At 44.7% G+C, this 27,278-nt stretch overlaps 1 protein-coding gene across 1 annotated transcript; it reads right to left on the minus strand.

Annotated features, from left to right (window-relative positions):
* Positions 1–1,220: 1,220 nt before the first annotated feature.
* Positions 1,221–26,954, minus strand: DDX59 (DEAD-box helicase 59). Its single transcript, XM_068240084.1, has 7 exons — positions 25,798–26,954; positions 21,861–22,028; positions 21,524–21,613; positions 11,442–11,693; positions 9,979–10,131; positions 6,124–6,252; positions 1,221–1,667 (listed from the first exon to the last, which is right to left on the minus strand). Exons 1-7 carry the CDS (start codon positions 26,842–26,844, stop codon positions 1,407–1,409), a joined length of 2,100 nt encoding a protein of 699 aa, XP_068096185.1. The 5' UTR covers positions 26,845–26,954; the 3' UTR covers positions 1,221–1,406.
* Between the last annotated feature and the right edge of the window lie 324 nt (positions 26,955–27,278).

The raw sequence follows: 27,278 nt of genomic DNA on the forward strand, positions 1-27,278 counted from the left end.
TCTCTCCCTGTAGAAACATCCCAACTAATGCCTGAACCCTAGGTGTTCATTTCTTAATTTATTGTGCAGTGGTAGAATGAGGATAATGACCTTTAGGCTAGGTTCACAGTAGGACATTGCGGTGCTGCATTATAAAATCTTATAAAGCGGCTTACCGCACTTCAATATAAAGTCTATGCGACATTCACAGTGTGATGTTAGTGTTACATTGTAACGTGTTGCAATATGGTAATGCACTGCTGCAGTGTGTTACCTCTAAACGTGCATGTTACCATATACTGCAGGCTTTCTCAACCAGGGTTCCTTGAGGACTCTGCAGGGGTTCCTTGGCATTTTCCCCCATCGTGGGGGAAGTATAATAGAGCACACTAAAATAGGTGGTACTGTAACAAGAAGCACTAATTTGGGGGGTCAGGAGAAAGTATAATGAGGCGCAGTGTAATAGGGAGTAGTGAAATAAACAGCCACACATACTTTTAAAGACCATGTCTCCTGCAAAATAAATGCAGGGGTTCCTCGAGATCACAAAATTTGTCAGGGGTTCCTCGAGATCCAAAAGTTATTTGCAGGGTTCCTCCAGGGTAAAAAGGTTGAGAAAGGCTGATATACAGGAAAGCATACTTTTCATTGCCTGCATGTTTCACTGTACCTACTTAATGCGACGCTAATGCAGCGTTGCCACTTTTTTGTTGCTTTTTTACTTTAACTGCCTAACGACTGCTCCACGCAGATCGGCACAGGAGCGATCCGATATGATAGGCTGAGGCTTATCACAGCCGATCGCTGTGATAGGCTGACGGGAGGAAGGTGGGTGGGAAAGAATAATAATAAAAAAAGCTTTTTTTTTATTAAAGAAAAATGTTTATTAAAAAATAAATAAACATTGGGGGAGCGATCAGACCCCACCAACAGAAATCTCTGTTGGTGGGGAGAAAAGGATGGGGAATCACTTGTGTGCAGAGTTATGCGGCCCTGCAGCGAGGCCTTAAAGCTGCAGTGGCCCAATTAAGAGAAAATGGCCTGGTTGCTTGGGGGGTTTAACACCGCGGTCCTCAGGAGGTTAACGTTGCATCGCAACGGCCCAACTGTAAACCAAGCCTAATATTCCTCTCATATAAAATGTCCACTAGTCTACCGAGTAGGAAATTATATTACAAAAATCTTTAAACAGTATATATAAATTGTAGCGTAAAGACAGACAAAAAAAAACCCCCTCAAGATTGAATTATTGCAGTTTAATATCTTTTAAAAATAGCATCTCTCTATAATGAAAGAACACATTTGCTGGCAAGAAGTCCAGTCTTAGAGGAGTCCTGTCTCCTGTGTCAGAACAATGTTTCCATGTAGTCATAAGAACATAATGGAAGCTGCAATGCATGAGCTACTCAGTTCATTAAGGTTGGTGGTCACTTGTTACATCTGTTTTTGTCATATTTTCGAATGAGACCAACGATCTGATCTCCGGTCACAAACTTGTCTTTGTCCTGCTGCTTTCTCTGTTCTTGTCTCTTCTGCTCCACCAGGTAAGCAGAGTTCAGAAGCTGTGGAGGGAGCAGGGAGCCAGTGGGCTGCACTCTTTTCACCAAGTCCCAGAAGAGGTTCTTGTTATTCTTGTTAATAAATGTAATAGCAGTTCCACGTTTGCCAAGCCTTCCTGCTCTGCCAATCTGTTTAAAAGGAAAGTGTTAACATGTAAATGGCAACAAAACATTCAGCACAAGTAGTGAAAATAAACTACATAAAAGTACTGCAACCCAGCAGCTAACACACTCAGCATAGCAGAATAGCATAATGAAAAGCATTGTAAAGGAAATATTTCTAGGTGACCACAGTAACCAGTCAGAATGCTTAGGTCAATTTTAAAACCTAATCATAAAATTACAAGTTGACTGGTTGCCCCGGCAACAAGAACATTTTAAAGGTAGTCTGAAGCTTAAAAAACAAAAACAAAAGCTAAACACATACCTAAGGAGAGGGTAGGCTCTGGGTCCTATAGAGCCTTCCTGTTCCTCTCACAGTCCCCTTACTCCAGTGCTGGCTAACCCCAGCCAAATCTCCCACTGCGTGAGGTTCCGGGAACACTCGGGCTCCTGAAGACTTCCGAAGCCTTCACGTGGTGACAATAAGCAGTCTCTGACACAGTGCTGGAACGAGGAGACCGTGAGATGAACAGGAAGACTCTATAGGACCCAGACCCTTTTCCCTACTCAGGTATGTTTTGTTTTTTCAAATTTTAGCTTCAGACTCACTTTAACCTTCCTGGCGGTAAGCCCAAGCTGAGCTCGGGCTATGCCGCGCAGGAGTATTTTCTCAGGCCCTGCTGGGCCGATTTGCGTAATTTTTTTTGTTGCACTTTGCTAGCTGCGTGAACTCACCAATCACCGCCGATTCGCTGCCGCGTTAGAGGGGTCCCCCCCCGACACCCCTGCGCAGCCTGGCCAATCAGTGCCAGGCAGCGCTGAGGGGTGGATCGGGACTCCCTCTGACGTCACGCCATGGCGACGGGGGAAGCCGTAATGGAAATCCCGTTCAGAACGGGATTTCCATTAGGGCCTGATCACCGGAGGCGATCGGAGGGGGTGGGGGGGATGCCGCTGCTCAGCGGCTGTCATGTAGCTAGCACCAGGCTAGCTACTTAAAGGATACTGCAGCCGAAAGGCTGCAGAGAGATAAAACCTGCATTGTGTAGGTAAAGAAAAAGGACATACTCACCGCTCCCCTCGCTCCCTGCCGTCGGGTCCCGCTCGTCAGCCACAGCTCTCGGTACTGGCCGACTCTCCTGACCCCTGACCCGGACATACTGCGCCGCACATGCGCAGTATGTCCTGTAATCTTCGCTTCTGGCGACGCCAGAAGTACAGACACTCCCCCGCCTCCTGCGTGTGCGCTCCAGCGGCTCCACTATAAAGCTAGCATGTAGCTTTGTAGTGGAGCCGCTGGAGCGCACACGCAGGAGGCGGGGGAGTGTCCGTACTTCTGGCGTCATGATGCGACGCCAGAAGCGAAGATTACAGGACATACTGCGCATGTGCGGCGCAGTATGTCCGGGTCAGGGGTCAGGAGAGTCGGCCAGTACCGGGAGCTGTGGCTGACGAGCGGGACCCGACGGCAGGGAGCGAGGGGAGCGGTGAGTATGTCCTTTTCTTTACCTACACAATGCAGGTTTTATCTCTCTGCAGCCTTTCGGCTGCAGTATCCTTTAATCTAAAAAAAAAAATATTAAAAAACTGCTGCGCTGCCCCCTGGCGGTTTTAATTGACCACCAGGGAGGTTAATACGTCAACCATAATAATTTCAACTGCGCTAAGCTGTTGGCTAAAAAGTTTGGTTTGCCACAAGTTACATTTATCACAGGTTTTACTTACACTGCAGGTTTGAACAGGACTTGTACTCGTTAATGTACCCATTAAGTAACCAATATTTTCAATAGATTAGACATTCCATTTGGTGATAAATACCGTATCTAACTCTAGCGTACTGGTTAAAGAAAACCTGAACTGAAAATAAAAATTCAAAATAAACATACACAGGTCATACTTACCTCACAGGTAGTCTGCTCATCAATCTCCTTCTCCTCTCCTGCACCCTGTTTGTCCATTATAATCAATGGAATTCTCTGTCCTCTATTTTGAAAATGGCCATTACCCCATAACAGCTTCCTGGTCAGCACACTGTTAAACTGTTATATTGCCCACTTGAGCCATAGGGAAACATGGACATTACCTTGCACAGTCAGTTGTAACTGACAGCAGCTGATATATAACTAACAGCAACTGGTATATTTCAGTTCTGACAAAATCTTGACAGAAATGGATGGAATCATTAGAAAGAAAATGGTGAGCTTCTGAGAGGAACTGATGGCGAGGCAAGTATGTAATATTATTTGCAGCTACATCATGTGTTTATTTTAAATAATTTTACTCAGTTCAGGTTCCCTTTAAGGGCTCTGCCTATGACACAGGAAACCAGGGTTCAAATCTCAGCTCTTCCTTTTCAGTAAGCCAATACCTATTCAGTGCTGCTGTTGCCTTCTGCTGTCCCTAGTTGCTGCAGCTCTAAAGCACTTTGAGTCTGACAGGAGAAAAGCGCTATACAAATTTTGCAATTATTATTATTATTATTGATAAATCATTTATAGGGAAAGATGCAAGGGTTTGTCAGAAGTCCAGAAACACACTGACCTTTTATACACACCCACTATTTACAAGCAAACGGATCACAGGTGATGATAGTTACCTTTAAAGAGAATCTGTATTGTTAAAATCGCACAAAAGTAAACATACCAGTGCGTTAGGGGACATCTCCTATTACCCTCTGTCACAATTTCGCCGCTCCTCGCCGCATTAAAAGTGGTTAAAAACAGTTTTAAAAAGTTTGTTTATAAACAAACAAAATGGCCACCAAAACAGGAAGTAGGTTGATGTACAGTATGTCCACACATAGAAAATACATCCATACACAAGCAGGCTGTATACAGCCTTCCTTTTGAATCTCAAGAGATCATTTGTGTGTTTCTTTCCCCCTGCAGTTCTCATGCACTGAAGTTTCAGGCTGCTCGTTTCTTCCTGCAAACAGCTTTGCCTTTGTCTGCAATTCCTCAGTATGTGAAAGCCCAGCCAGCTCAGAGAACGATTTATCCAGCTTGTAAAAGATAAGAGAGAAGCTGCCCTAATCTAAATAACACACAGGCAGTGTGCATAGAGGGGCCTGGAAGGGGGCGTTCATAGCAGAACCACAACACTGAAGAACTTGGCAGCCTTCCAGACACAGGCTGACAAGTCTGACAGGGGAAAGATACATTGATTTATTACAGAGACTGTGATAGTAGAAAGTGCTGCAGTAAGCCAGAACACATTAGAATAGCTTTTGGAACTTGTAGGATGATAAAAATCAGGATGCAATTTTTGTTACGGAGTCTCTTTAAAGAGAACCCGAGGTGGGTTTGAAGAATGTGATCTGCATACAGAGGCTGGATCTGCCTATACAGCCCAGCCTCTGTTGGTATCCCAAACCCCCCTAAGGTCCCCCTGCACTCTGGAATCCCTCATAAATCACAGCCCTGCTGTCCACACACAGCGTGTCGCAGTGGGCTGTGTCTTTCTCTATAGTGTCAGTTTGCTGCTCTCCCCTCCTCCTGCAGAACTCCGGTCCCCGCCTGCCTCCCTTCCCTCTCCGCTGATTAGAGGGAAGGGACAGGGGGCAGGGACCGGAGCTCTGCAGGAGGCAGTGGAGTAGCCGAGACTGACACTACAGATGTAAACACAGTACGCACAGCGTGGCTGTGATCTATGTCTGATTGCAGAGTGCAGGGGGACATTAGGGGGGTTTGGAATAGCAACAGGGGCTGGGCTGTATAGGCAGATCCAGCCTCTGTATTCAGATCACATTCTTCAAACACACCTCGGGTTCTCTTTAATAGTCATTAAAACCCAGTCAAGTTGTGTGCATATTATCAGGCCAAATCACCATGGAAACTTTTCATCCGGGTCATTTGGGTTTTTTGTGTAGCGATTGTTTGAAAATAAATGGCTTCGGCCAACCATGAACCATGAGCGAAAGAAAAGTTTTTGTTTTATCATTCATACTAGTGACCTAAGCCCGTTTGAAAACGGACTCTAGGTCCGTCATCACCGCATGCATCCGCCTGCCCACCACATGCGCGCGCACCTGCCTGCCGCTCGCCCTGTATCCTGTCCCAATGGCTGTCAGTGCTTGACATGCACAGAAGCGCAAAAGCACTGACACACGGACAGGACGCAGGGACACTTGCCAATTATTAGGTAGGATTCTATGAAAGATGTTTAAGGCCTCTTTTCCACGGACAGTTGAACAGTGTGCTCAACAAGCAGTTACTAGGCAGTAGTGAGCAGTTGTGAGCATTTGAAAGGCATTTCACTACCTATCAACAGTCCTTGGAAAAGAGGTCTTAGAAATCATAAATTCTGCCAGGGAAAACTTATGAGCACAACTGTACATCTTTGCAGCTGTATGGCTGCTTTTGGCAGTGAAGAACAAGATTCAATGAAATATCTGCTTTATTGATAAAAAACAAAAAAACCTGACATTTAAAATAAAGAAAATATGTATACAAATATATAATTCTATAAAATAAAATATCCTTACCTGATGAACATATTCATCCATACTTGATGGCATATCAAAATTTACCACCAGTTTCACGTTAACCAAATCTAGACCTCTGCCTAGTACTCCAGTGCTCACAACAACATCGTACTCCCCCTGCAGTAGCCCCTGCAGAAAGAAAACAATTACTCCAACCAATATTTATATACCAAAGTAGGACACTATTGAAGTCAGACTGTAGCACTATGAAGAAATGCACAAAACCCTATGCAGATCACATTATCGGAGGGAGAGTCATATGCAAATGATTACTTTTTTTTTTTAACATATCGGGTCATGTGACACCCAGTTTGGTCGAGTCCCTATCTTGGAGCTGCGTTACCCGACTTTGTCAATGCGTGCAATGGCCATGAATTTTGCGTATGACGTGACTACCATTCAACAATGTGTGACAAAATAGGACCCAGGAACAGCAAAGAATATGTTGAAGATGGAGTGGATTTTACAGGAACACAGACCAACAGACTTACCAAATGGCTCATTGTGACCTGTTTGCAATGTCAAGTGGCATCCAAAATAACCTGCCACCATCAATGGTTGCACCTGTGTGCAACCGAACCATTTGAAACAGGCTGCATGAAATACAGCAGCGCATATGGTGGTCAGTCACTGGGGTGTCATTTAGCTCCTGACTTAGGACTGCACGTCTGTCATGGGGTCACCATCAACGCAACTAGAACAATGAATGGCATCGGGTTTTGTTTATGGATAAATGTAGCTTCTGCCTGTGCAGGAATTACAGCCCTGGGCTGTGTGTTGAGGTCCTGGGGAACGCCAGTTGGCAGCCCACATCACTGAGCAGAACAATAATACCACACAGGGCATCATGGCTTCAGGCAGAAGTGGGTTGCACACACGGTGGCAGGCAGTTTCAGAGGTCATTTGTCTCGATAAGCCCTTTGGCAAATCTGCCAGTCTGTGCTCTATCGAGCGCCTGCACATGTCGCCCAGGGGATTAATCCCGATCCCTGTGAGTGACAGTAATTACTGTATATGTGTATAACTAGCTTCAAGGTGAAACAAATCAAGGATATATATATGACAGAGTTTCTGCCTGGGTCTGAAAGCAAGGAAGATAAAGATTTAAGCAAGTCAAGATTTGTCTGTATGAAAACTCCTGTAGTCATTCACCCGAGACAGTCAAAACTTAAAACCATGAATTTCAACCTGCAAAACCAAAATATGAAGATGGGATTTCAGAAAGTCCTGTATAGGGTTACGTCTATACATAAATTGTTTATTTCATAAGTTTATTTTCAGTTCAGGTTCCCTTCAATGATTAATGCAGGGTGGTGCCATATTAAAGCAAATTGTTACACGCATCACTGGATGCTGGCAGGATGTTTCATAGGTTTATGCACACCTTTTAATTATGCTGTCTGTGATGAGGTTTATGACTGTGGCTGGTGTTTCCCAGGTGAAGAGTTCTAATGAGAACATTTTCTGTATAATAAGGTAATAAAGCTGTGGCATTGACTTGAAGTTCACAATCTTTCCTTCAAATGATAATAATTACATATTTAGTGTGGTTTCAGTGTTACTAATTAAAGTAAATCTGACATAAAAGAAATATGGAAGTGCAAGTACTGTTGTTCTTCTGCAAGTGCTAATTGGGATTTTTTTTAATGCTGGTTGTCTGCCTTTATTAGTTTTGGAGTGATTAACTTGGAGAAGGCAAGAAGATCAGGAAGGTCAGAACATCTGATCTACATCCTGCATACAGTATAATTGACTATAAGTGAATACAATTTTGCCTAATTTTAATTTGGAAAATGGGTATATTTACTTACGAGTTATATCCCACCCAATGCCGCAGAGAGGAACAGGACAGCACTCTGCTCCAGGTTTAGCTCTATGTGGCGCCTTGCTTTGATCCCCTATTGTGTTTTTTTTGCCAACACCTAACTAATACAAAAAAAGCCGTTATAGGGGCATGTTTACCATTACAATGTCATTCACCTCCTCCTTTATTGATGCTCAGTGGCTGGGAATACACTTGTCTGTGCAGTAAAGCATACATTTTAGGATATGTGCTTTTTTGTGTTATTCTGTGTTTGCGTTTATGCATTTGCGCTCTGATTTTTTTTAGTATTCTTTAGTGATCCAATACAGTATCAGTGCTTCGAAAAAGCCACGCTATAGGTGGCGAATCGCGATAGCGGCGGTGGGGACCCGTGGAGACATCTGACTGGTAGGAACCTATTCATCACTTGGTGATTTTAGGACTTGCTTCTGCCTTTTTCACTGTTTTCATTCACTGATCCTACTTTTTATGTACTATTTCCATGTGCACACTGTGCGATTGCCTTAGGCTAATTCCTTTGCACTAATTTTCTACTTTTTAGGGGTCTTTTCCCCTTCTTGACACCTCTCCTATTCCTTTTTGCCTTTTCATCTTGTTTTTTTTGCAGTATATCTGGATATTTATTGCACATATATATGTTTTGCTGTTTACATGCCATGTGTGTATCAATACAGTGTTATGCACGTTTAGTGCCATGTAATTGATTTTTGAGGATGAGCATATCTGTCACTAGCACTTTATTATCCCGCCAGTTCTCCGATACTGTGGGTTTATTCATTTCCCCATGTTTTAACAGTTTTTAAAGTTTGTAATTTCAAATAAAGGATGATATATTGTATTTTGATAAACTACTGTTCTGGTGCGGTTATTTTGAGGTCATTGCTTTTGTTTTTAGTATCCAATACAGTATCAGATCTATTCTTTACAAAAATGCATGCAATTTTAATTCTCCATAGAATTGCACTGTATTATGCGAGAAAAAACAACATACTGTGATTTTAAACATTATGAAACACACAGGATTGCGATTATTGCTGCAGGCCATAGACTTACATATGCTACACACAGCTGTCAGTCAGTGTGCGCCAGAGATATAGAGGACTGCAGAAGATAAATTGACACGACTTCGGAAGAGAACAATAAAAAGAGGACCCAGAATACACTTAGTGAAAGACTGCCTCCTCTTCGGCATCTTAACATACGCAGCTGGAGGGCCACATGCAATTCACTTTTTATCCTGGGTTTTCTCCTAGGTGATATATACATAACTTGTCATAAAACACCTTTTAAGCCACCAGCAAACAAGATAATACTGAAAATTATTTTGATAGTACTTTTTGAAAAACTATTGAGTACTTTTTCAATTGTAAAATGCTTAAAAGTTATTTTAAATAGACTATGAACATTTCTCCTAGGAGATATCGCAGGAGAAAAAGTTAATTGCATACGGGCCATTGTCTACATAGCAACATATGCTACTCCGACACTTTACTGGTAAGCATTTATGGGGACTTCCTAAATTTAGAAACTATCCATCAAAGCATGACAGTTAACTAAAGTTGGTGATACACCATACAATCTTGATTTTACAATATTCCCATATCGAAGAACTGTCAAAGACCACAGACTGAGATTACCGTACGTCATTCAAATTGTTTTGGTAAATTGTCACACTGCAAAAACGTGGTGAGATTGAACAAGATTGCACAATCAAGATTTTAAAGAGTATGGCCATCTTCAGTAGCATTTAACACAAGAACTAGCAATGACAACCTACATCATTTTCTCAATGCACATTTTCCTCACAATCAAGTTTGCTGTTAAAGATGAGGGCTTTGCAGACTATATTAAGCCACACCGCAAACTCCATAATGACATGTTTGGAGTGCTTCATGGGAAAAATATGTTTCCAATCAAAATGAAACAAACAATATTAATTTCAAACACAGGAAAAATGTGAAATGATGATAAATATACATAAACAAGTAAAGCGACAGCTTCCTTGTAAGCCTTAGAAAACAGAGGATTACCTTTAGTATTTTAGTTCTCTCAATCTGGTTTTTATCAGAATGGATGGCAACGCTCTCTAATCCTGTAACCTTCCTCACAGCTTCACTCAGCATATCTGCTCCCAATCGGCAGCCCACAAATACCACAACAGGGGGTTGGAATAGCTTGGCGTCCTATGGGGTCAAAGGGGACACGGACAGAATGTGTCAGCATTGTGACAAGCATTGTGTGGTGCTCCACAGGAGCTTCAGAACATGGATACTAGAAATGACCTATAGATAGTAACATTTATTTGTGAAACAACAAATACATGCAAATTCATGTAAAATCCCTCATACATGATGAATAAAAATACTCAGAGGGAAAAAGATAACATAGGGTAAAACCATCAATAACACCAAAATGTGTATCTAGAACAATATAGAGCTGCAGAGGGGTGGGCGTCATCAACAAATTAATTAAAAAAAATATTTTGAACTTTTCTACTTAACACAACTTCTCCTTGGTGCCTATTAGGTTTTTTTGTTTTGTATTCAAGAGTGAATCAAATAATTTTAGGGAAGGCCCAGTTATAACAGAAATGTTTTTTTAGCGTCTTAACCACCAGACTGCCGCAGACGTCTAGGCGGTTCTGTGTTTCCACATCCATACACCACGGACATCTGAAGGCGTTTTAGTACAAAATTACTTCTGCCTGCTGTGGACGTCTATAAAAATGTTGTTTCTCCATATTCCTGTGCCACGGACGTCGAAAGGCAATTAGTACAAAGTTTTGGATCAGCGCCAACTTTCTACTTGACTTGAAATGTGCAATAATGTAATATTAAGCTGATGCAGAATTATGCAGCTTGAAAATGGACCAATCAAATGCTTTCACTGCAAGATTTCATGTATCCATTTACATTTTCATAATGCTTGGCATAAATATCTTTATCATAATAATACATCTTTATCATAATAATAATAAGTATACTTTTCAATCATCTCAAATTTACTTGCACCTCAATGGCATCCCTACTGACTACTATGGACTTTGAAACATGTAGATTTAGGCAAGACAGAGACTCCACACGATCCGCACCATTAATGGTCTATCTTTATTTAAATCCACTTAAAACTTGATAAAAAGTGTTGTGGGTAAGTACAAGGTGACGCACAGGCGTTTCGGAATGCTTGGTCATTTATCAAACCATCACAGACCCACACTTGGGTCTGTGATGGTTTGATAAAGGACCAAGCAGTCCGAAACGCCTGTGCGTCACCTTGTACTTACCCACAACACTTCTTATCAAGTTTTAAGTGGATTTAAATAAAGATGGACCATTGATGGTGCGGATCGTGTGGAGTCTCTGCAATATCACTTGTTACTCCAAGGTGGATCACTGCACATCTCCAGCCATCGGTGCAGAAGCATCTACTAATAAGATTTAGGCAAGACAAACACAATTCAAACATAGCTGGCACCGGCATGTAACCTACTCACATTCAAGATTTCAAACAGCTTCTTCTTCTTTGAGGGTTCCTCCACCCAAAGCACAATCTGACGCACATTAGCACATGGCTGGTTCTTATCACCAACAATGATCCGCACAGGGTCTCTCAGCAGTTGCTGGGCAAACGTTTCAATGCTGGCTGGAATGGTGGCCGACACTAGGATAGTCTGACGATCTACTGCAGTCTGCTCAAAGATTTCCAGCACTTGCTGCTGGAACCCCATCTTAAGCATTGTGTCCGCCTGGAAGCGAAAGAAAGTCTAGTAATCAGCTAGAAGAAAAATGTTTTACACATTATAAATCTGATCGTATTAAATTGCCATATTTTAGAATGTTGGATACACTTATATGCACATATATAAACCTGTTTTATAAAAATCTTTCATTAATGTATCAACATTACAGAGGATTCCAAGATGATTCACAAAGAAGCACAACATTGATTTTACAGTACTGTTTCAGGTGACCGAATTGTAATGATGGACTGGCTGGCTGGCTGGCCAAAATTAACCAACACAGGAAGTAAAACTGAAATATAATTATGTGAATCAATTAACTATAAATTGAGCAATTGAGAAATCAAAGTCACTTGCTTGTACATGAATTCTCCATGCAGGAAAAATCTCTTGGAAGAATTTCTAATCAAGACTACACACAGAGAACTCACTATGCCAACAGCTACTTTCCAAGGCACAGAAGACTTCTTTAAAGCAAACCTAACCTAAAAATAAACTAATGATAAAAACAACTGTATTTATCCTCCTACTCCTTAAAAGGACTTTTTTTAAGAATCCCAGAATTTTATTTTGTATTTAAAAAGGTAAAAAGTAAGTTTTCTGTTTTTATTGTCTCATCTGAATGACTTTTAGTTCCAGAGCTACCATCTATGAATTACTGACCTTTTTATCTATTCCATGCACTTAAAAGTTGTTCTCTACCAGGTAAGAGTTGGATGGCTTGTAATTAGTTATCAGTGAGAGTTACACTATGGTTCAACTAAGGAGTAACAGTCATTTGCATACATGAATTCTTAAACCTTATAGTGGAAAGAAGAAAAGGGGAGCACAGCCTAGATCTATGGAGCAATAACACTGCACATAATATATTTCATAATGTCATCAGTCAGTTCAGGAACCCTTTAAGAATTACTACAAAGCGCTGCCCATTACAAGATGGCGCCGGGTTGAGGACGCCACGGCCACAGGGCTCCGGGCTTTTTTTCTCCCCTTCTCCTAACTCCCCCTCTGGTGACCTCCCGACCACCTCTACCCACCTCGGGATGATGCAGGGGCCACGAAGGTGCCTCGCGGGCTGCTGGAGGATCGGGAGGTAGCGTGCTGCGGGGTGAGGATCACCTGCCCAGGGATCACTGCTGCCAGGGGAGCCGGGACGCCGCTCTGGAGCCAGGGGACACCACACGCACCACGCGGTGCCGCGCCGCACCACGCCGCCTTCACGCGGCATAGGTTCCGCCTCTCCTGCCGGGGACCACATGGAGAGGGGCAGCGGCGGCTCCACACTGCCCTCGGTCGCTCTTGAATGCTGCTGCCTGGGAAGAAGCCGCCACGTGCTCCCGCCGCCACCACCAGCCGACCAGGGCCGCCGCCAGAGACCTCCCCCAGAGAACTCCTCATCACCGGACAGCCCAGGACTGCTGGGGTTGCCGGTCCCCCTCCACCACGGGTCGACCAGGGGCCTAGGGACCAGCAAGGGCACATGGGCCACCCTCCACGTGCAGAGGAGGCCTGACTGCAGCGGCTCCCCCAGTCACCATGGGAACGACCACGCTGCCACCGTGCAAATCGAGGGCCTGTTGCTGCTCCTCGCAGCCACAGAGAAGGTATGCTGCCCCTGGCCTGTCCACCACTGCTGCCCAGCCAGGGTGCGCCCCCCCGGCCCTATATCCACAAATGCTGCCCAGCCGAGGTGCCCCCCCGCCTCATGTCCACCACTGCTGCTCAGCCTGGATGGCCCCAGGCCTCACGTCCACCACTGCTGCCCAGCAAAGGGCCCCCTGGCACCACAGGGCCCCACTGTGTCTGCACCCTCATCAACCAGCCGTGCGGACTCTGAAATTAGGAGCGATTCTCCTCGAGCAACCTGGCTCAAGTGATCCCTGCTGTCCGCCTCCATCATGATCCCCCCCAGCATCCTCTCTACTTTTCGCGGACAATCGGTAGCACCTGTCTAGTTGGGAGCGCGTCGCTGTGTAGCGTCCAGTGCCGAAAATGGCTAATATCAGCTCTCAGGCTGCTCCTCCAGTCCCACTCTTTTTCTGTTCCTGCTATCAGTGTATGTCTTGCTATGTTTGTATTACGTTAATTGTACGTGTATGCTGTAATGCTCTCTGTTTTTGCTTTTTTTTTTATACGTATGTACCATGCTTAACCTTCCTGGCGGTAACCCCGAACGTAGTTCGGGGTAAGCCGCGCAGGAGGTTTTCTCCGGCCCTACTGGGCCGATTTTCTTAATTTTTTTTGCTGGACGCAGCTAGCACTTTGCTAGCTGCGCCAGCACACTGATTGCCGCCGCCCCACGCCCGATCGCCGCTATACGTTACCAATCACTGCCAGGCAGCGCCGAGGGGTGGATCGGGACTCCCAATGACGTCACGACGTCGCTGACGTCATCCCGCCCCGTCGCCATGGGGACGGGGGAAGCCCTCCAGGAAATCCCGTTCTTTGAACGGGATTTCCTGATCGAAGCGGGTGGAGGGATGCCGCTGAGCAGCGGCTATCATGTAGCGGAGCCCTGGGCTCGCTACATGATTTAAAAAAAAAAAAACGAAAAAAAACTGCCGCGCTGCCTCCTGGCGGATTTTTTCATACCGCCAGGAGGGTTAACTGTATACGACGCTCTGCTTAAATGTACGCACAAACTGTAATGTTGTCCTATGTATGCTTGTCCACGTCTACGTATGTACCATGCTTAACTGTGCTATTTTTCTTGTTTTTCACCAACGACCCTGTATGCGCCAAAACCAATTCCGGGTACAATCCACCGTTGTACTTGGCGAAATAAATTCTGATTCTGCTGCTGTTGCTACTACTGTAAGCCAGAAGAAAAATGATGTGAACAATTAAGCTTTCTTTAGAAATTTTGAAACATCTACAAGTGCAGTAGTTGACTCTTTTCTGAGGGCACTTAGCCAGTTAGGCGTAGAGATCAGTGCAGTGATTATTACTGATCCATGATAATTATTTAGGTATCTGGTTTACTTCTTATCTTTGAAATACAGGAAAAAAAGTGTTGGTTGCTGTCCTTATTTCCTGTAGAAAAACTCCATTAATGGCTTGGTATTGTTACCCAGACATTAACCTTCCTGGTTGAATTCCTACATTTGGGAAAAAATGCTAAAAGCAGTAATCCCAAAGCCAAACTCGGGGGGAGCACTCTCATGCTACCTGTACTGGGTGAGGCATCTCTGGCTACCTATACAAGGGGAGCACTCTCCGGTTACCTATACTGGGGGGGAGCACTCTCAGGCTACCTGTACTGGGTGAGGCATCTCTGGCTACCTATACTAGGGGAGCACTCTCTGGTTACCTATACTGGGGGAGCACTCTCTGGTTACCTATACTGGGGGGAGCACTCTCTGGTTACCTATACTGGGGGGAGCACTCTCTGGTTACCTACACTGGAGGGAGCACTCTCTGGTTACCTACACTGGGGGGAGCACTCTCTGGTTACCTACACTGGGGGGAGCACTCTCTGGTTACCTATACTGGGGGGAGCACTCTCTGGTTACCTATACTGGGGGGAGCACTCTCTGGTTACCTATACTGGGGGGAGCACTCTCTGGTTACCTATACTGGGGGGAGCACTCTCTGGTTACCTATACTGGGGGGAGCACTCTCTGGTTACCTATACTGGGGGGAGCACTCTCTGGTTACCTATACTGGGGGGAGCACTCTCTGGTTACCTATACTGGGGGGAGCACTCTCTGGTTACCTATACTGGGGGGAGCACTCTCTGGTTACCTATACTGGGGGGAGCACTCTCTGGTTACCTATACTGGGGGGAGCACTCTCTGGTTACCTATACTGGGGGGAGCACTCTCTGGTTACCTATACTGGGGGGAGCACTCTCTGGTTACCTATACTGGGGGGAGCACTCTCTGGTTACCTATACTGGGGGGAGCACTCTCTGGTTACCTATACTGGGGGGAGCACTCTCTGGTTACCTATACTGGGGGGAGCACTCTCTGGTTACCTATACTGGGGGGAGCACTCTCTGGTTACCTATACTGGGGGGAGCACTCTCTGGTTACCTATACTGGGGGGAGCACTCTCTGGTTACCTATACTGGGGGGAGCACTCTCTGGTTACCTATACTGGGGGGAGCACTCTCTGGTTACCTATACTGGGGGGGAGCACTCTCTGGTTACCTATACTGGGGGGAGCACTCTCTGGTTACCTATACTGGGGGGAGCACTCTCTGGTTACCTATACTGGGGGGAGCACTCTCTGGTTACCTATACTGGGGGGAGCACTCTCTGGTTACCTATACTGGGGGGAGCACTCTCTGGTTACCTATACTGGGGGAGCACTCTCTGGTTACCTATACTGGGGGAGCACACTCTGGTTACCTATACTGGGGGGAGCACTCTCTGGTTACCTATACTGGGGGGAGCACTCTCTGGTTACCTATACTGGGGGGAGCACTCTCTGGTTACCTATACTGGGGGGAGCACTCTCTGGTTACTTATACTGGGGGGAGCACTCTCTGGTTACCTATACTGGGGGGAGCACTCTCAGGCTACCTATACTGGGTGAGGCATCTCAGGTTACCTGTACTGGGGGAGCACTCTCAGGTTACCTATACTGGGGGAGCACTCTCAGGTTACCTATACTGGGGGAGCACTCTCAGGTTACCTATACTGGGGGAGCACTCTCAGGTTACCTATACTGGGTGAAGCATCTCTGGCTACCTATACTAGGGGAGCACTCTCAGGTTACCTATACTGGGGGAGCACTCTCAGGCTACCTAGGTTGGCAGTGTTTTTTTAGTATTTCTCAATGTAATGCGGTAAACTATGTATTGTTTTACATTTATCCCATCCAATGCCGTACTATTTTGAAGCGGTCATATTGAAAATTTCCATATCTTGAGTATTTAAACAGCTTCCTAGCTGTGCATAAACAAGAGCAACAAATGCTGCCATGGCAGCAGAGATAGGGCAATACATAAAAATTTAAACAACAAGGCAAAATCCTTGAAAAGAAAAATAGGAATAGTATGCTGTACTGTGCCCCACAAGAAAAATGAAGAAAGTGATGCACTGTAGAACAGGATAACTTAAAGTATACCAGTCCAGAGCTGAGGGTTGCTTAAAGTTTTATACATACCTGGGGCTTCCTCCAGTCCCCTTCGCACAGATCGCTCCCTCGCCCCAGTCTAAAGCCTCTTAGATCGTCCGCTATCAGCCCCGGTCTCCACAGACAATCGGCGCAGGCACAGCACGGCTAAGTGCGCTCCCAATCTCGCTCTCGGCAACGAGAGCAAGGCAGGACGGCATGTGCAGTACGCCCAACTGGCCGCAAAGGGGTGATACTAGACAATATAGGAGGCTTTAGAACGTAGAAAGAGAGCGATCTGCATGGAGGGTGAAGCCGCAGGTATGTATAAAACTTTTAGCAACCCTCGTCTTAGAGTCACTTTAAAAGTGGCCATGCGCTGTTCAGTTTTTTATATTGTGTTTTTAGATTCAAGCATTCTGACCAATTTTACTGGTTGTTTCAAATGTGTCACACAATGGTGCACAATTTTTACACAATTATGGAAAAAAAAAGGAAATTTGATCAGATTTCTCAAACAAATGAACCAGAAAATATAATTTAAAGGTTAACCACTTCCCGACCGCCCAACGCACAGAGGCGGCCGGGAAGGGGACAACGCAAGGACCGCCGCATGCACAGAGGCCCATCAATTTCCTTTTACGGGCATGGGCGGCGCGATCGCGTCATTCGTGACGCGATCGGCCGCCGGGGACTGGCTCCACCCACCTCGCGCTGTAACCCGCCGGCCGTTCGGAAGCGCCGGCGGGTTACTAGCACCCGGATCGCCGCATACAAAGTGTATAATACACTTTGTAATGTATACAAAGTGTATTATACAGGCTGCCTCCTGCCCTGGTGGTCCCAGTGTCCGAGGGACCACCAGGGCAGGCTGCAGCCACCCTAGTCTGCACCCAAGCACACTGATTTCCCCCCCCTGCCCCCTGATCGCCCACAGCACCCCTCAGACCCCCCCCCCCCCCCCGCCCACCCCCCAGACCCCTGTTTGCACCCAATCACCCCCCTAATCACCCATCAATCACTCCCTGTCACTGTCAACGCTATTTTTTTATTAGGTCCCTAACTGCACCCTGGGGACTCCTGATCACCCCCCCACCCCATCCCTCCGATTCTCCCCAACCCCCCCCCCCCCCTGTGTACTGTATGCATCTATCCCCCCTGATCACCTGTCAATCACCCATCAATCACCCATCAATCACCCCCTGTCACTGCCACCCATCAATCAGCCCCTAGCCTGCCCCTTGCGGGCAATCTGATCACCCGCCCACACCAATAGATCGCCCGCAGATCCGACGTCAGATCACCTCCCAAGTGCAGTGTTTACATCTGTTCTCTACCCTAAAAACCAACTAATTACCCATCAATCACCCCCTATCACCACCTGTCACTGTTACCCATCAGATCAGACCCTAATCTGCCCCTTGCGGGCACCCAATCACCCGCCTACATGCTCAGATTGCCCTCAGACCCCCCCTTATCAATTCGCCAGTGCAATATTTACATCTGTGCTTCCCTGTAATAACCCACTGATCACCTGTCAATCACCCATCAATCACCCCCTGTCACTGCCACCCATCAATCACCCCCTGTCACTGCCACCCATCAATCAGCCCCTAACCTGCCCCTTGTGGGCAATCTGATCACCCACCCACACCAATAGATCGCCCGCAGATCCGACGTCAGATCACCTCCGAAGTGCAGTGTTTACATCTGTTCTCTACCCTAAACACCCACTAATTACCCATCAATCACCCCCTGTCACTGCTACCCATCAGATTAGACCCCTATCTGCCCCTAGGGCACTCAATCACCCGCCCTCACCCTCAGACCCCAGCCCTGATCACCTCGCCAGTGCATTGCTTGCATCTATTCCCCCCTCTAATCACACCTTGAGACACCCATCAATCACCTCCTGTCACCCCGTAGCACACCTACCCATCAGATCAGGCCCTAATTTGCACCGTGTGGGCTCCTGATCACTCGGCCAAACCCTCAGATCCCCCTCAGACCCCCTTCTGATCACCTCCCCAGTGCATTGATTGCATCTATTTTCCCCTCTAACCACCCCCTGAGACACCCATCAATCACCTCCTGTCACCCCACTAGCACTCCTATCCATCAGATCAGGCCCAATACAACCTGTCATCTAAAAGGCCACCCTGCTTATGACCGGTTCCACAAAATTCGATCCCTCATAGACCACCTGTCATCAAAATTTGCAGATGCTCATACCCCTGAACAGTCATTTTGAGACATTTGGTTTCCAGACTACTCACGGTTTTGGGCCCGTAAAATGCCAGGGCGGTATAGGAACCCTACAAGTGACCCCATTTTAGAAAAAAAGACACACCAAGGTATTCTGTTAGGTGTATGACAAGTTCATAGAAGATTTTATTTTTTGTCAAAAGTTAGCGGAAATTGATTTTTTTTTTTTTTTTCACAAAGTGTCATTTTTCACTAACTTGTGACAAATAATAAAATCTTCTATGAACTCGCCATACACCTAAAGGAATACCTTGGATTGTCTTCTTTCTAAAATGGGGTCACTTGTGGGGTTCCTATACTGCCCTGGCATTTTAGGGGCCCTAAACCGTGAGGAGTAGTCTAGAAAACAAATGCCTCAAAATGACCTGTGAATAGGACGTTGGGCCCCTTAGCGCACCTAGGCTGCAAAAAAGTGTCACACATGTGGTACCGCCGTACTCAGGAAAAGTAGTATAATGTGTTTTGGAGTGTATTTTTACACATACCCATGCTGGGTGGGAGAAATATCTCTGTAAATGGACAATTGTGTGTAAAAAAAAAAAAAATCAAACAATTGTCATTTACAGAGATATTTCTCCCACCCAGCATGGCTATGTGTAAAAATACACCCCAAAACACATTATACTACTTCTCCTGAGTACGGCGGTACCACATGTGTGGCACTTTTTTACACCCTAAGTACGCTAAGGGGCCCAAAGTCCATTGAGAACTTTTAGGATTTCACAGGTCATTTTGCGACATTTGGTTTCAAGACTACTCCTCACGGTTTAGGGCCCCTAAAATACCAGGGCAGTATAGGAACCCCACAAATGACCCCATTCTAGAAAGAAGACACCCAAAGGTATTCTGTTAGGAGTACGGTGAGTTCATAGAAGATTTTATTTTTTGTTACAAGTTAGCGGAAAATGACACTTTGTGAAAAAAAAACAATTAAAATCAATTTCCGCTAACTTGTGACAAAAAAATAAAAACTTCTATGAACTCACCATACTCCTAACGGAATACCTTGGGGTGTCTTCTTTCTAAAATGGGGTCATTAGTGGGGTTCCTATACTGCCCTGGCATTTTAGGGGCCCTAAACCATGAGGAGTAGTCTTGAAACAAAAATGACCTGTGAAATCCTAAAGGTACTCATTGGACTTTGGGCCCCTTAGCGCAGTTAGGGTGCAAAAAAGTGCCACACATGTGGTATCGCCGTACTCAGGAGAAGTAGTATAATGTGTTTTGGGGTGTATTTTTATGCATACCCATGCTGAGTGGGAGAAATCTCTCTGTAAATGGACAATTGTGTGTAAAAAAAAAATCAAACAATTGTCATTTACAGAGATATTTCTCCCACCCAGCATGGGTATGTGTAAAAATACACCCCAAAACACATTATACTACTTCTCCTGAGTACGGCAATACCACATGTGTGGCACTTTTTTTCAGCCTAACTGCACTAAGGGGCCCAAAGTCCAATGAGCACCTTTAGGCTTTACAGGGGTGCTTACAATTTAGCACCCCCCAAAATGTCAGGACAGTAAACACACCCCACAAATGACCCCATTTTGGAAAGTAGACACTTCAAGGTATTCAGAGAGGGGCATGGTGAGTCCGTGGCAGATTTCATTTTTTTTGTAGCAAGTTAGAAGAAATGGAAACTTTTTTTTTTGTCACAAAGTGTCATTTTCCGCTTACTTGTGACAAAAAATAATATATATTCTATGAACTCACTATGCCTCTCAGTGAATACTTTGGGATGTCTTCTTTCCAAAATAGGGTCATTTGGGGGGTATTTATGCTATCCTGGAATTCTAGCCCCTCATGAAACATGACAGGGGGTCAGAAAAGTCAGAGATGCTGGAAAATGGGAAAATGCACTTTTTGCGCCATAGTTTGTAAACGCTATAACTTTTACCCAAACCAATAAATATAGGCCGAATGGGTTTTTTTTTTAATCAAAAACATGTTTGTCCACATTTTTAGCGCTGCATGTATCCAGAAATTTTACTTTATTTAAAAAATGTCAGCACAGAAAGTTAAAAAAATCATTTTTTTTACAAAATTCATGTCTTTTTTGATGAATATAATAAAAAGTAAAAATCGCAGCAGCAATCAAATAGCACCAAAAGAAAGCTTTATTAGTGACAAGAAAAGGAGCCAAAATTCATTTAGGTGGTAGGTTGTATAAGCGAGCAATAAACCGTGAAAGCTGCAGTGGTCTGAATGGAAAAAAAGGCTCTGGTCCTTAAGGGGGGGTAAAGCCCACGGTCCTCAAGTGGTTAAAGGAAGAGTAAGCAGTTACCTTATGGATCTACCGTCCACTTCCTCAGACACAGTGCCACATGGCTCACCCTGAGGAGTACCTCTCAGATGCTATTGTACCTTTGGAGGTATATGTGTTGTAAATCTCTGCAAGCTTTATATAGCAACACAAAGTAAGCTATTGAACTATGTGGATAGAATTAGAATTTCCAAAATATGATTCAGTGACTTTATACGTAACTGTAAACTATAATATTACTTACCTCATCTACTATTAGGATCTTCAGGCTACCAAGATCTACAGAATTTTGATTAAGAATCTCTAAAAGTCTTCCAGGAGTCGCTATAATGATCTAGAAAATATATATGTATAAAAAAAACAGAATAAATCATAATAGAATAGTCTTTGAAAGCATTGGGAAATATAATACAAAGCTCTCCTTACTGGAAGCAAAGTGCTGCTCTCATCCCTCTCCAGTCTGAGAGCTGCCATGCAGAGGCTTATAGGAGGCAGATTCAGAAAATCATATATTAATTCCGCTTTGTCTGCCATCTACCACCCCCAAAACACACCTCATTTATCATATAAGAGATCGTCACCTGAACGTTTTGCTTGAGCCGATGGATCTGAGGTGGTAGCGGCATCCCCCCTACAAGCAAGGCAGTCTTCATCTGTGGGATCTTAAACATTAGTTCCTGGGCTTGTTTCTCAATCTGTATAGAAAGTTCTCTTGTGGGAGTCAAAATCAGAGCTGCAGGAGCATCTTTCTACATAAGGAGACATAAATTTATTTACAAAGCTCATTCTCACTACACTCTGCCTATAAGAAGAGCTTATAACTAGCATTCCTAATGCACGCACGCACGCACACACACACGGTCAGCAGCATAAAACTGCGACCACAGGTAGCTCACAAAAACTTGGTGAAACATAACATACAAATTTCATGCAGATAATGCATGTCTGGTTAGATTTACATTCAGAATTCAAGCCCCAGGGTGAGTTTTGCAAGCTGGGCTTCTGCAAGCTTACTATACTGATCTACAGAGGGAGGAAGGAAAGAAGAAGAAAAAAAAATAGTATGCATCCCTGCTGCAGATCAGAACAAAGAAATTACAGGAAAAAAAATAGCTCTAGTCAATTGCTACATGCATATATTATGCTGGTCTCAGAAGACGCATATACTTTTGCAGTTATTAGAGTATTTGCGAAAACAGTCACAGAGGCCAAATTCCACTGTGCCACAGTCACCACCACTATTCAGAGTTCAGCTACACAGTAGCCCTGGCGCTCAAATTACCCCCCATGGCCATAATTTGTTTAAAATGCATCGGTGCCTATGGTGTCACCCAATTTATGTGGCACGCATCACATTCATATGACCTATTATGGATGTAATGTCAAAGTCCCCTATTTGCCTATGCTATCAATCAAAATCCATGAATTTGAACTAGGGCTTTAAAATACAGTTATCATTTCAGAAATAGCTGAGCATTAAATGACACCAGACAATGTATGGGCAGATCGACCAAGATACAGATCTCTCTCTGATCGAATCTGATTGGAGAGAGATCTGTTGCCTGCACATACACCACAGGCTGATTCCTGATCAATTTCATGCTGCAATCTTCCGGGAATCGGCTGAGTGTGCTGCATCGCCGTTGTTCCAGTATAAAAATGTGCATGTAATGTGTGCATTTATACATTACTTGTCCTGTGTCACAGTGCCCATCCATCTTCCAAATCCGCCGCTCTTCTGTTAGCCCCATACATGCTGGCGGTGTGGTGCGCGTGATGTCACAAGCGCCAGCGTGCTATGTGCCAGCAACATATGGAGCTAACAGTGGCAGATTTGGAAGATGGAAGGGCACCGAGACAGGCCTGAGGTGTATGGGCAGATCATATCAGAGAGAGATCTGTCTCTTGGTTGATCTGCCCATACATCATTTGATGTATGGGAACCTTTACTAAGCATATTACCTTACTGGTTTATCTAAAACCACAGTGGGGGAGACCTTTATGCTAACAACTGACTTGTCCATATCTTTTTTGAAGTCTAATTAGCGTGCTTCCTCTGAGGCCAATCCTCTGGAACACGTTAAGTACGAAACAGCTGTCAGGCCCCCATTCTGTGCCCAGAACCCACTGCACCACCTCCCTCTACAGATTTATGGTAGGAAAACCAATTTAAATATGGCTGGTAGGACTTTATATATTTAATATTAATTATATTAATGCATGTATTTTATCATCCTGCCGCAAGTCGTCGCACATGTGTGTTCATTGAATAAACATCACAGTCAGCAGTGCTGGATATATTGCTTTTTTTCCACCATAGTTTATTTGCGCTACATGGCAACACACATGGGGCTCGATTCACTAAAACCTGTTCAGTAAAAAATATTAGGTTGGAAAAATGCTGCATTCGCTATTTTAGTTGTTTTTTCCAAATTCATTAAGATTTTCACTTATGCTGTAGTAATTCAGTAATTTACTGAAAAACATGGCTTCAAGTTACTAAGACCTGTACAGTAAATAGTAGAAGTCTAACCAGCTGCGGAGTAGGTCTCAGCAGCAAGCTGCCTTCTGCTATGGCAATGTTCTCCCACTTCTGTGCAGTGACAGCTTATAATAGTTAGATGCATCCCCGGCATCCCTTTAGATCTGCATGCCCCCTTCTAGTCCCTCTGAATCTGTGTATCAATCTTTCTTAAAGCAGTATCGTCACCATAAAAATCAAATTTCAACAGCAACTGGTCTGAGTGTATTAAGTGATAAAGATGCTAAGCCTGCATTCACAACTTTAAAAACTTTCTCTGCTGTTATGATTTGGAGTTATCACATTCTTAAGGAGCACTGGCCCTTTAGTAGTCATTACCAAAGAATTGCATGCTGGGGGTTCTTATCTATAATCTATTCCTCCTCTTCCCTTTATTTCCCTGCCAGCTGCTTATCTGAAACCTAATCCCCTATTCACTTGTGGTTACAAGCAAGGCTGAGGCGACTCCGCGATTGGAGGAGACAAGAAAAAAGTAAAGGGCAGAAATGACATCACGAGTTAGCCTTAAATGTGGGCAAAAGACATGGCCCCCACCAGGAACAGAATTCTCATCATTTACTATATAACATTCACTGAAATCAAAATGTGGACAGTATAATACAATGTGTTATGTAAGTAGATCAAGTATTTATCTACTTATATATGTGTTTTTTCCCTGGCATAGTATGGCTGATCCTACTGCTTTAAAGAAAACCTGTAACAAAAAAACAAAACAAAAACTCCCCTGGGGGCACTCACCTCGGGTGGGGGAAACCTCCGGATCCTATTGAGGCTTCCTCCTATTGAGGCGTCCTCCTCAATCCCACGGCGGCAGCGATAAAGCTCCCTGAACAGCGGGGATGTAATATTTACCTTCCCGGCTCCTGCGCAGTATCGGCTCTCCGCTGTATAGGCGGAAATAGCCGATCGCTGTCTGCCCGCTCTACTGCGCAGGCGCAAGTCTCCTGCGCCTGCACAGTAGAGCAGACCCGACAGAGATTGGCTATTTTCGCCTATCTCCGTGCGGAGAACTGCAACAGCGCCCCCGCTGGAGCCAGGAAAGGTAAATAAATCAGCTCTTAGGCTTGTCCAGGGAGGATTGCTGGACACATCGGGGGAGCCAGCGCTGGATTGCCTGCAGCTACAGGGATGGGGGAGGTCTCATTGGGACCCTGAGGCATCCCCCTCCCGAGGTGAGTACCCCCAAGGGGAACTTTTTTTGTAACAGGTTCTCTTTAACTTTTTTTTTTTCTTATTGCAGGAGTTAAGATGAACTTTCAATAAACACAAGACACACCTTGTTAGGAAGATATCACCCGTTTGCTTCTTGGAGCAGGAGTCTAAAGGGTTAACCTCTTAAGGGCTGCAGGGGAAACAGAGCTAGTCTACATTAGGGAACACAGCAGGAAACCTCATAGGGAAATTCAGCTAATGTGATTGGGTGGACAGCACCCTCTCGAACTGCTAGGTTTCCAATCGGTTGTAGTTAACTACTCCCACACTATTTGGCCAATCACAAAACATTATACTGTATGTGGGTACTGTGATTGGAGAACTGTTCCTTATGAGGTTTCCTGCTAGGTGCCCTAAAGTAGAATAGTGCCAGGGAAACAGCGTTCTGTGCCTGATCTCTTCTCTGCTGCCTGAGGGAGAGAAACATGTCCTGCCTGGCAGTATATTGGCACCAATGGAGGGAGTAGTAGGACAGGTTGACTACTCCTATTGGCTGTCTCCTTTGCCTGTACCATTTTATCAAATGCTGATTGTTGGTTACTGACAGCTCTAGCCTAAATACTGAACAGCTCACTTGGTTTTAACGCATGCTCTAATCTTTGTGAATAGACATTTATTGAGGAATTTACCTCACTGGTCTGTAATTTCAGCTGGCCATGTGATGTTCGTTAAAATCAGCTGTTTTTTACATTACTGAATACGGTAATGCTTAGTGAGTCAAGCCCATGGTCATAATATAGGTTGTATTGAATCACTTGAAATACCTGTTCAAGACAGTGGATAACAGCTGGTAGAAGGAAAGCAGCTGTCTTGCCTGAGCCAGTGTCTGCACTCGCCAATATATCTCGTCCCATAAGCCCCACGGGGATCATTTGCATTTGGATAGGAGTGGGAACTTCATATCCAGCCCTTTTTAAGTTAGTGCAGAGAGCTGATGAAAAGCCTAAATGTTCAAATTCTATTATAGGTTTACACACACTGTGACCTTGCACAGACAAGCCAAGTTGCTGTCTGAGATGGTTAATATGATTCTCTTCCAGTTGTGCAATAAAATCATGTTCGGTGTAAGAGTAAGAGTCATGAAGGCAAGAGGAAGATGGTGTTTCTGCATCTACAGCATTATTAGACCCAGGCACATGTGCAATGCCATTAGATTCAGTACATATTAATGGTTGTCCTACAACATTTTCTGCTAAATCCATAGAAGCTGCATTCTTTTCAATGCCTTCACTGCCAGCTTGTAATAGGTATCTTGCTTTGCACTCCAAGCTACAGACATCGTGTTCTGTCTGATCACATATGTATTCTCCATATCTTCCGCATATGACACACACAGGTTCCCCCAAAACTGGCCAACGCTGCAGTTTGCTGTAGGGTTTGACAGGTTCATCCTCTGAAACAGATGGCAAGGCACTGGACACCGGAGAAGTAGAAGGTACAGATGTCACAGGAGCAGAAAGAGAACTTGAACAGGCAACCGATGCTTCAGATTGGAGCACAGAAGATGAATCTACAGTGGATACAGTTGGATGTGTTATACAAGAAGTGAAAGCTAAAACACTAGCAGAGTCAATGGGAGGAATGACAGAGGCTGCAGAAGAGCTGTGCACCGAAGTATGAAAAGAGGCTGCGGTATGTAGGGTGTCCGAGGAGGAAGATGATTCCGAAAGACCAGCAATGAACCCAGATGATGAATGTGTAGTCGCAGAAGAAGAGCAGTTAGCTAAACCAGGGCTGTTGTCGGTCACTTTCCGCTTCACTGGAATAGCTGCAGCCTCTGCTCTTCTCTTCACAGTTCTCGGCACAAACATTCTGGTGCCAACAGTGACCGACTATCATTATAGCCTCCCAAACAACCGCAACAATTTCCCTCCGACTCAGCCACTCATACAGTGTTTCTCTTTTTTCCTGGCGCACATTGATGACGTCACGCGTACTGCTTCATCGCACTCTTCTGTTATCAGCGGGGAGTGAGTCTGATTGGTCTTATTATTTCCTTATAATTCACCAGCACACAAGCTAAGTCACTGCCATGTTCTCGTCATTCTGGGGCATTTTCGTGTTTATTTTCTTAGAAAAAAAAAAAAAACAAGGGACCACAGAATCAGTAGTAGTGCTGCCCTGAAGTGCAGATGTTACACAATGGGCTCTATTCACAAAACCATGTGCGGTAACTCTTTTTTGGGTGAAAAATTACCTCCAGTGAGTATTCACTAAAAATGTGCCAAGTGTGATAAATGTTTGA

The sequence above is a fragment of the Hyperolius riggenbachi genome, chromosome 6 (assembly GCF_040937935.1).
Source record: "Hyperolius riggenbachi isolate aHypRig1 chromosome 6, aHypRig1.pri, whole genome shotgun sequence".
In the NCBI taxonomy this organism is placed as follows: domain Eukaryota; kingdom Metazoa; phylum Chordata; class Amphibia; order Anura; family Hyperoliidae; genus Hyperolius; species Hyperolius riggenbachi.

Bases quoted from the DNA above. Each gene is read 5' to 3' on its own strand.
- DDX59 (XM_068240084.1), bottom strand. From the start codon at position 26,844: ATGTTTGTGCCGAGAACTGTGAAGAGAAGAGCAGAGGCTGCAGCTATT. The intron at 21,614-21,860 runs GTGACGATCTCT...TATATTTTCTAG, and splicing joins GGCTCAAGCAAAACGTTCAG to ATCATTATAGCGACTCCTGG. The intron at 10,132-11,441 runs GTGAGTAGGTTA...TTGACCCCATAG, and splicing joins AGCTGTTTGAAATCTTGAAT to GACGCCAAGCTATTCCAACC.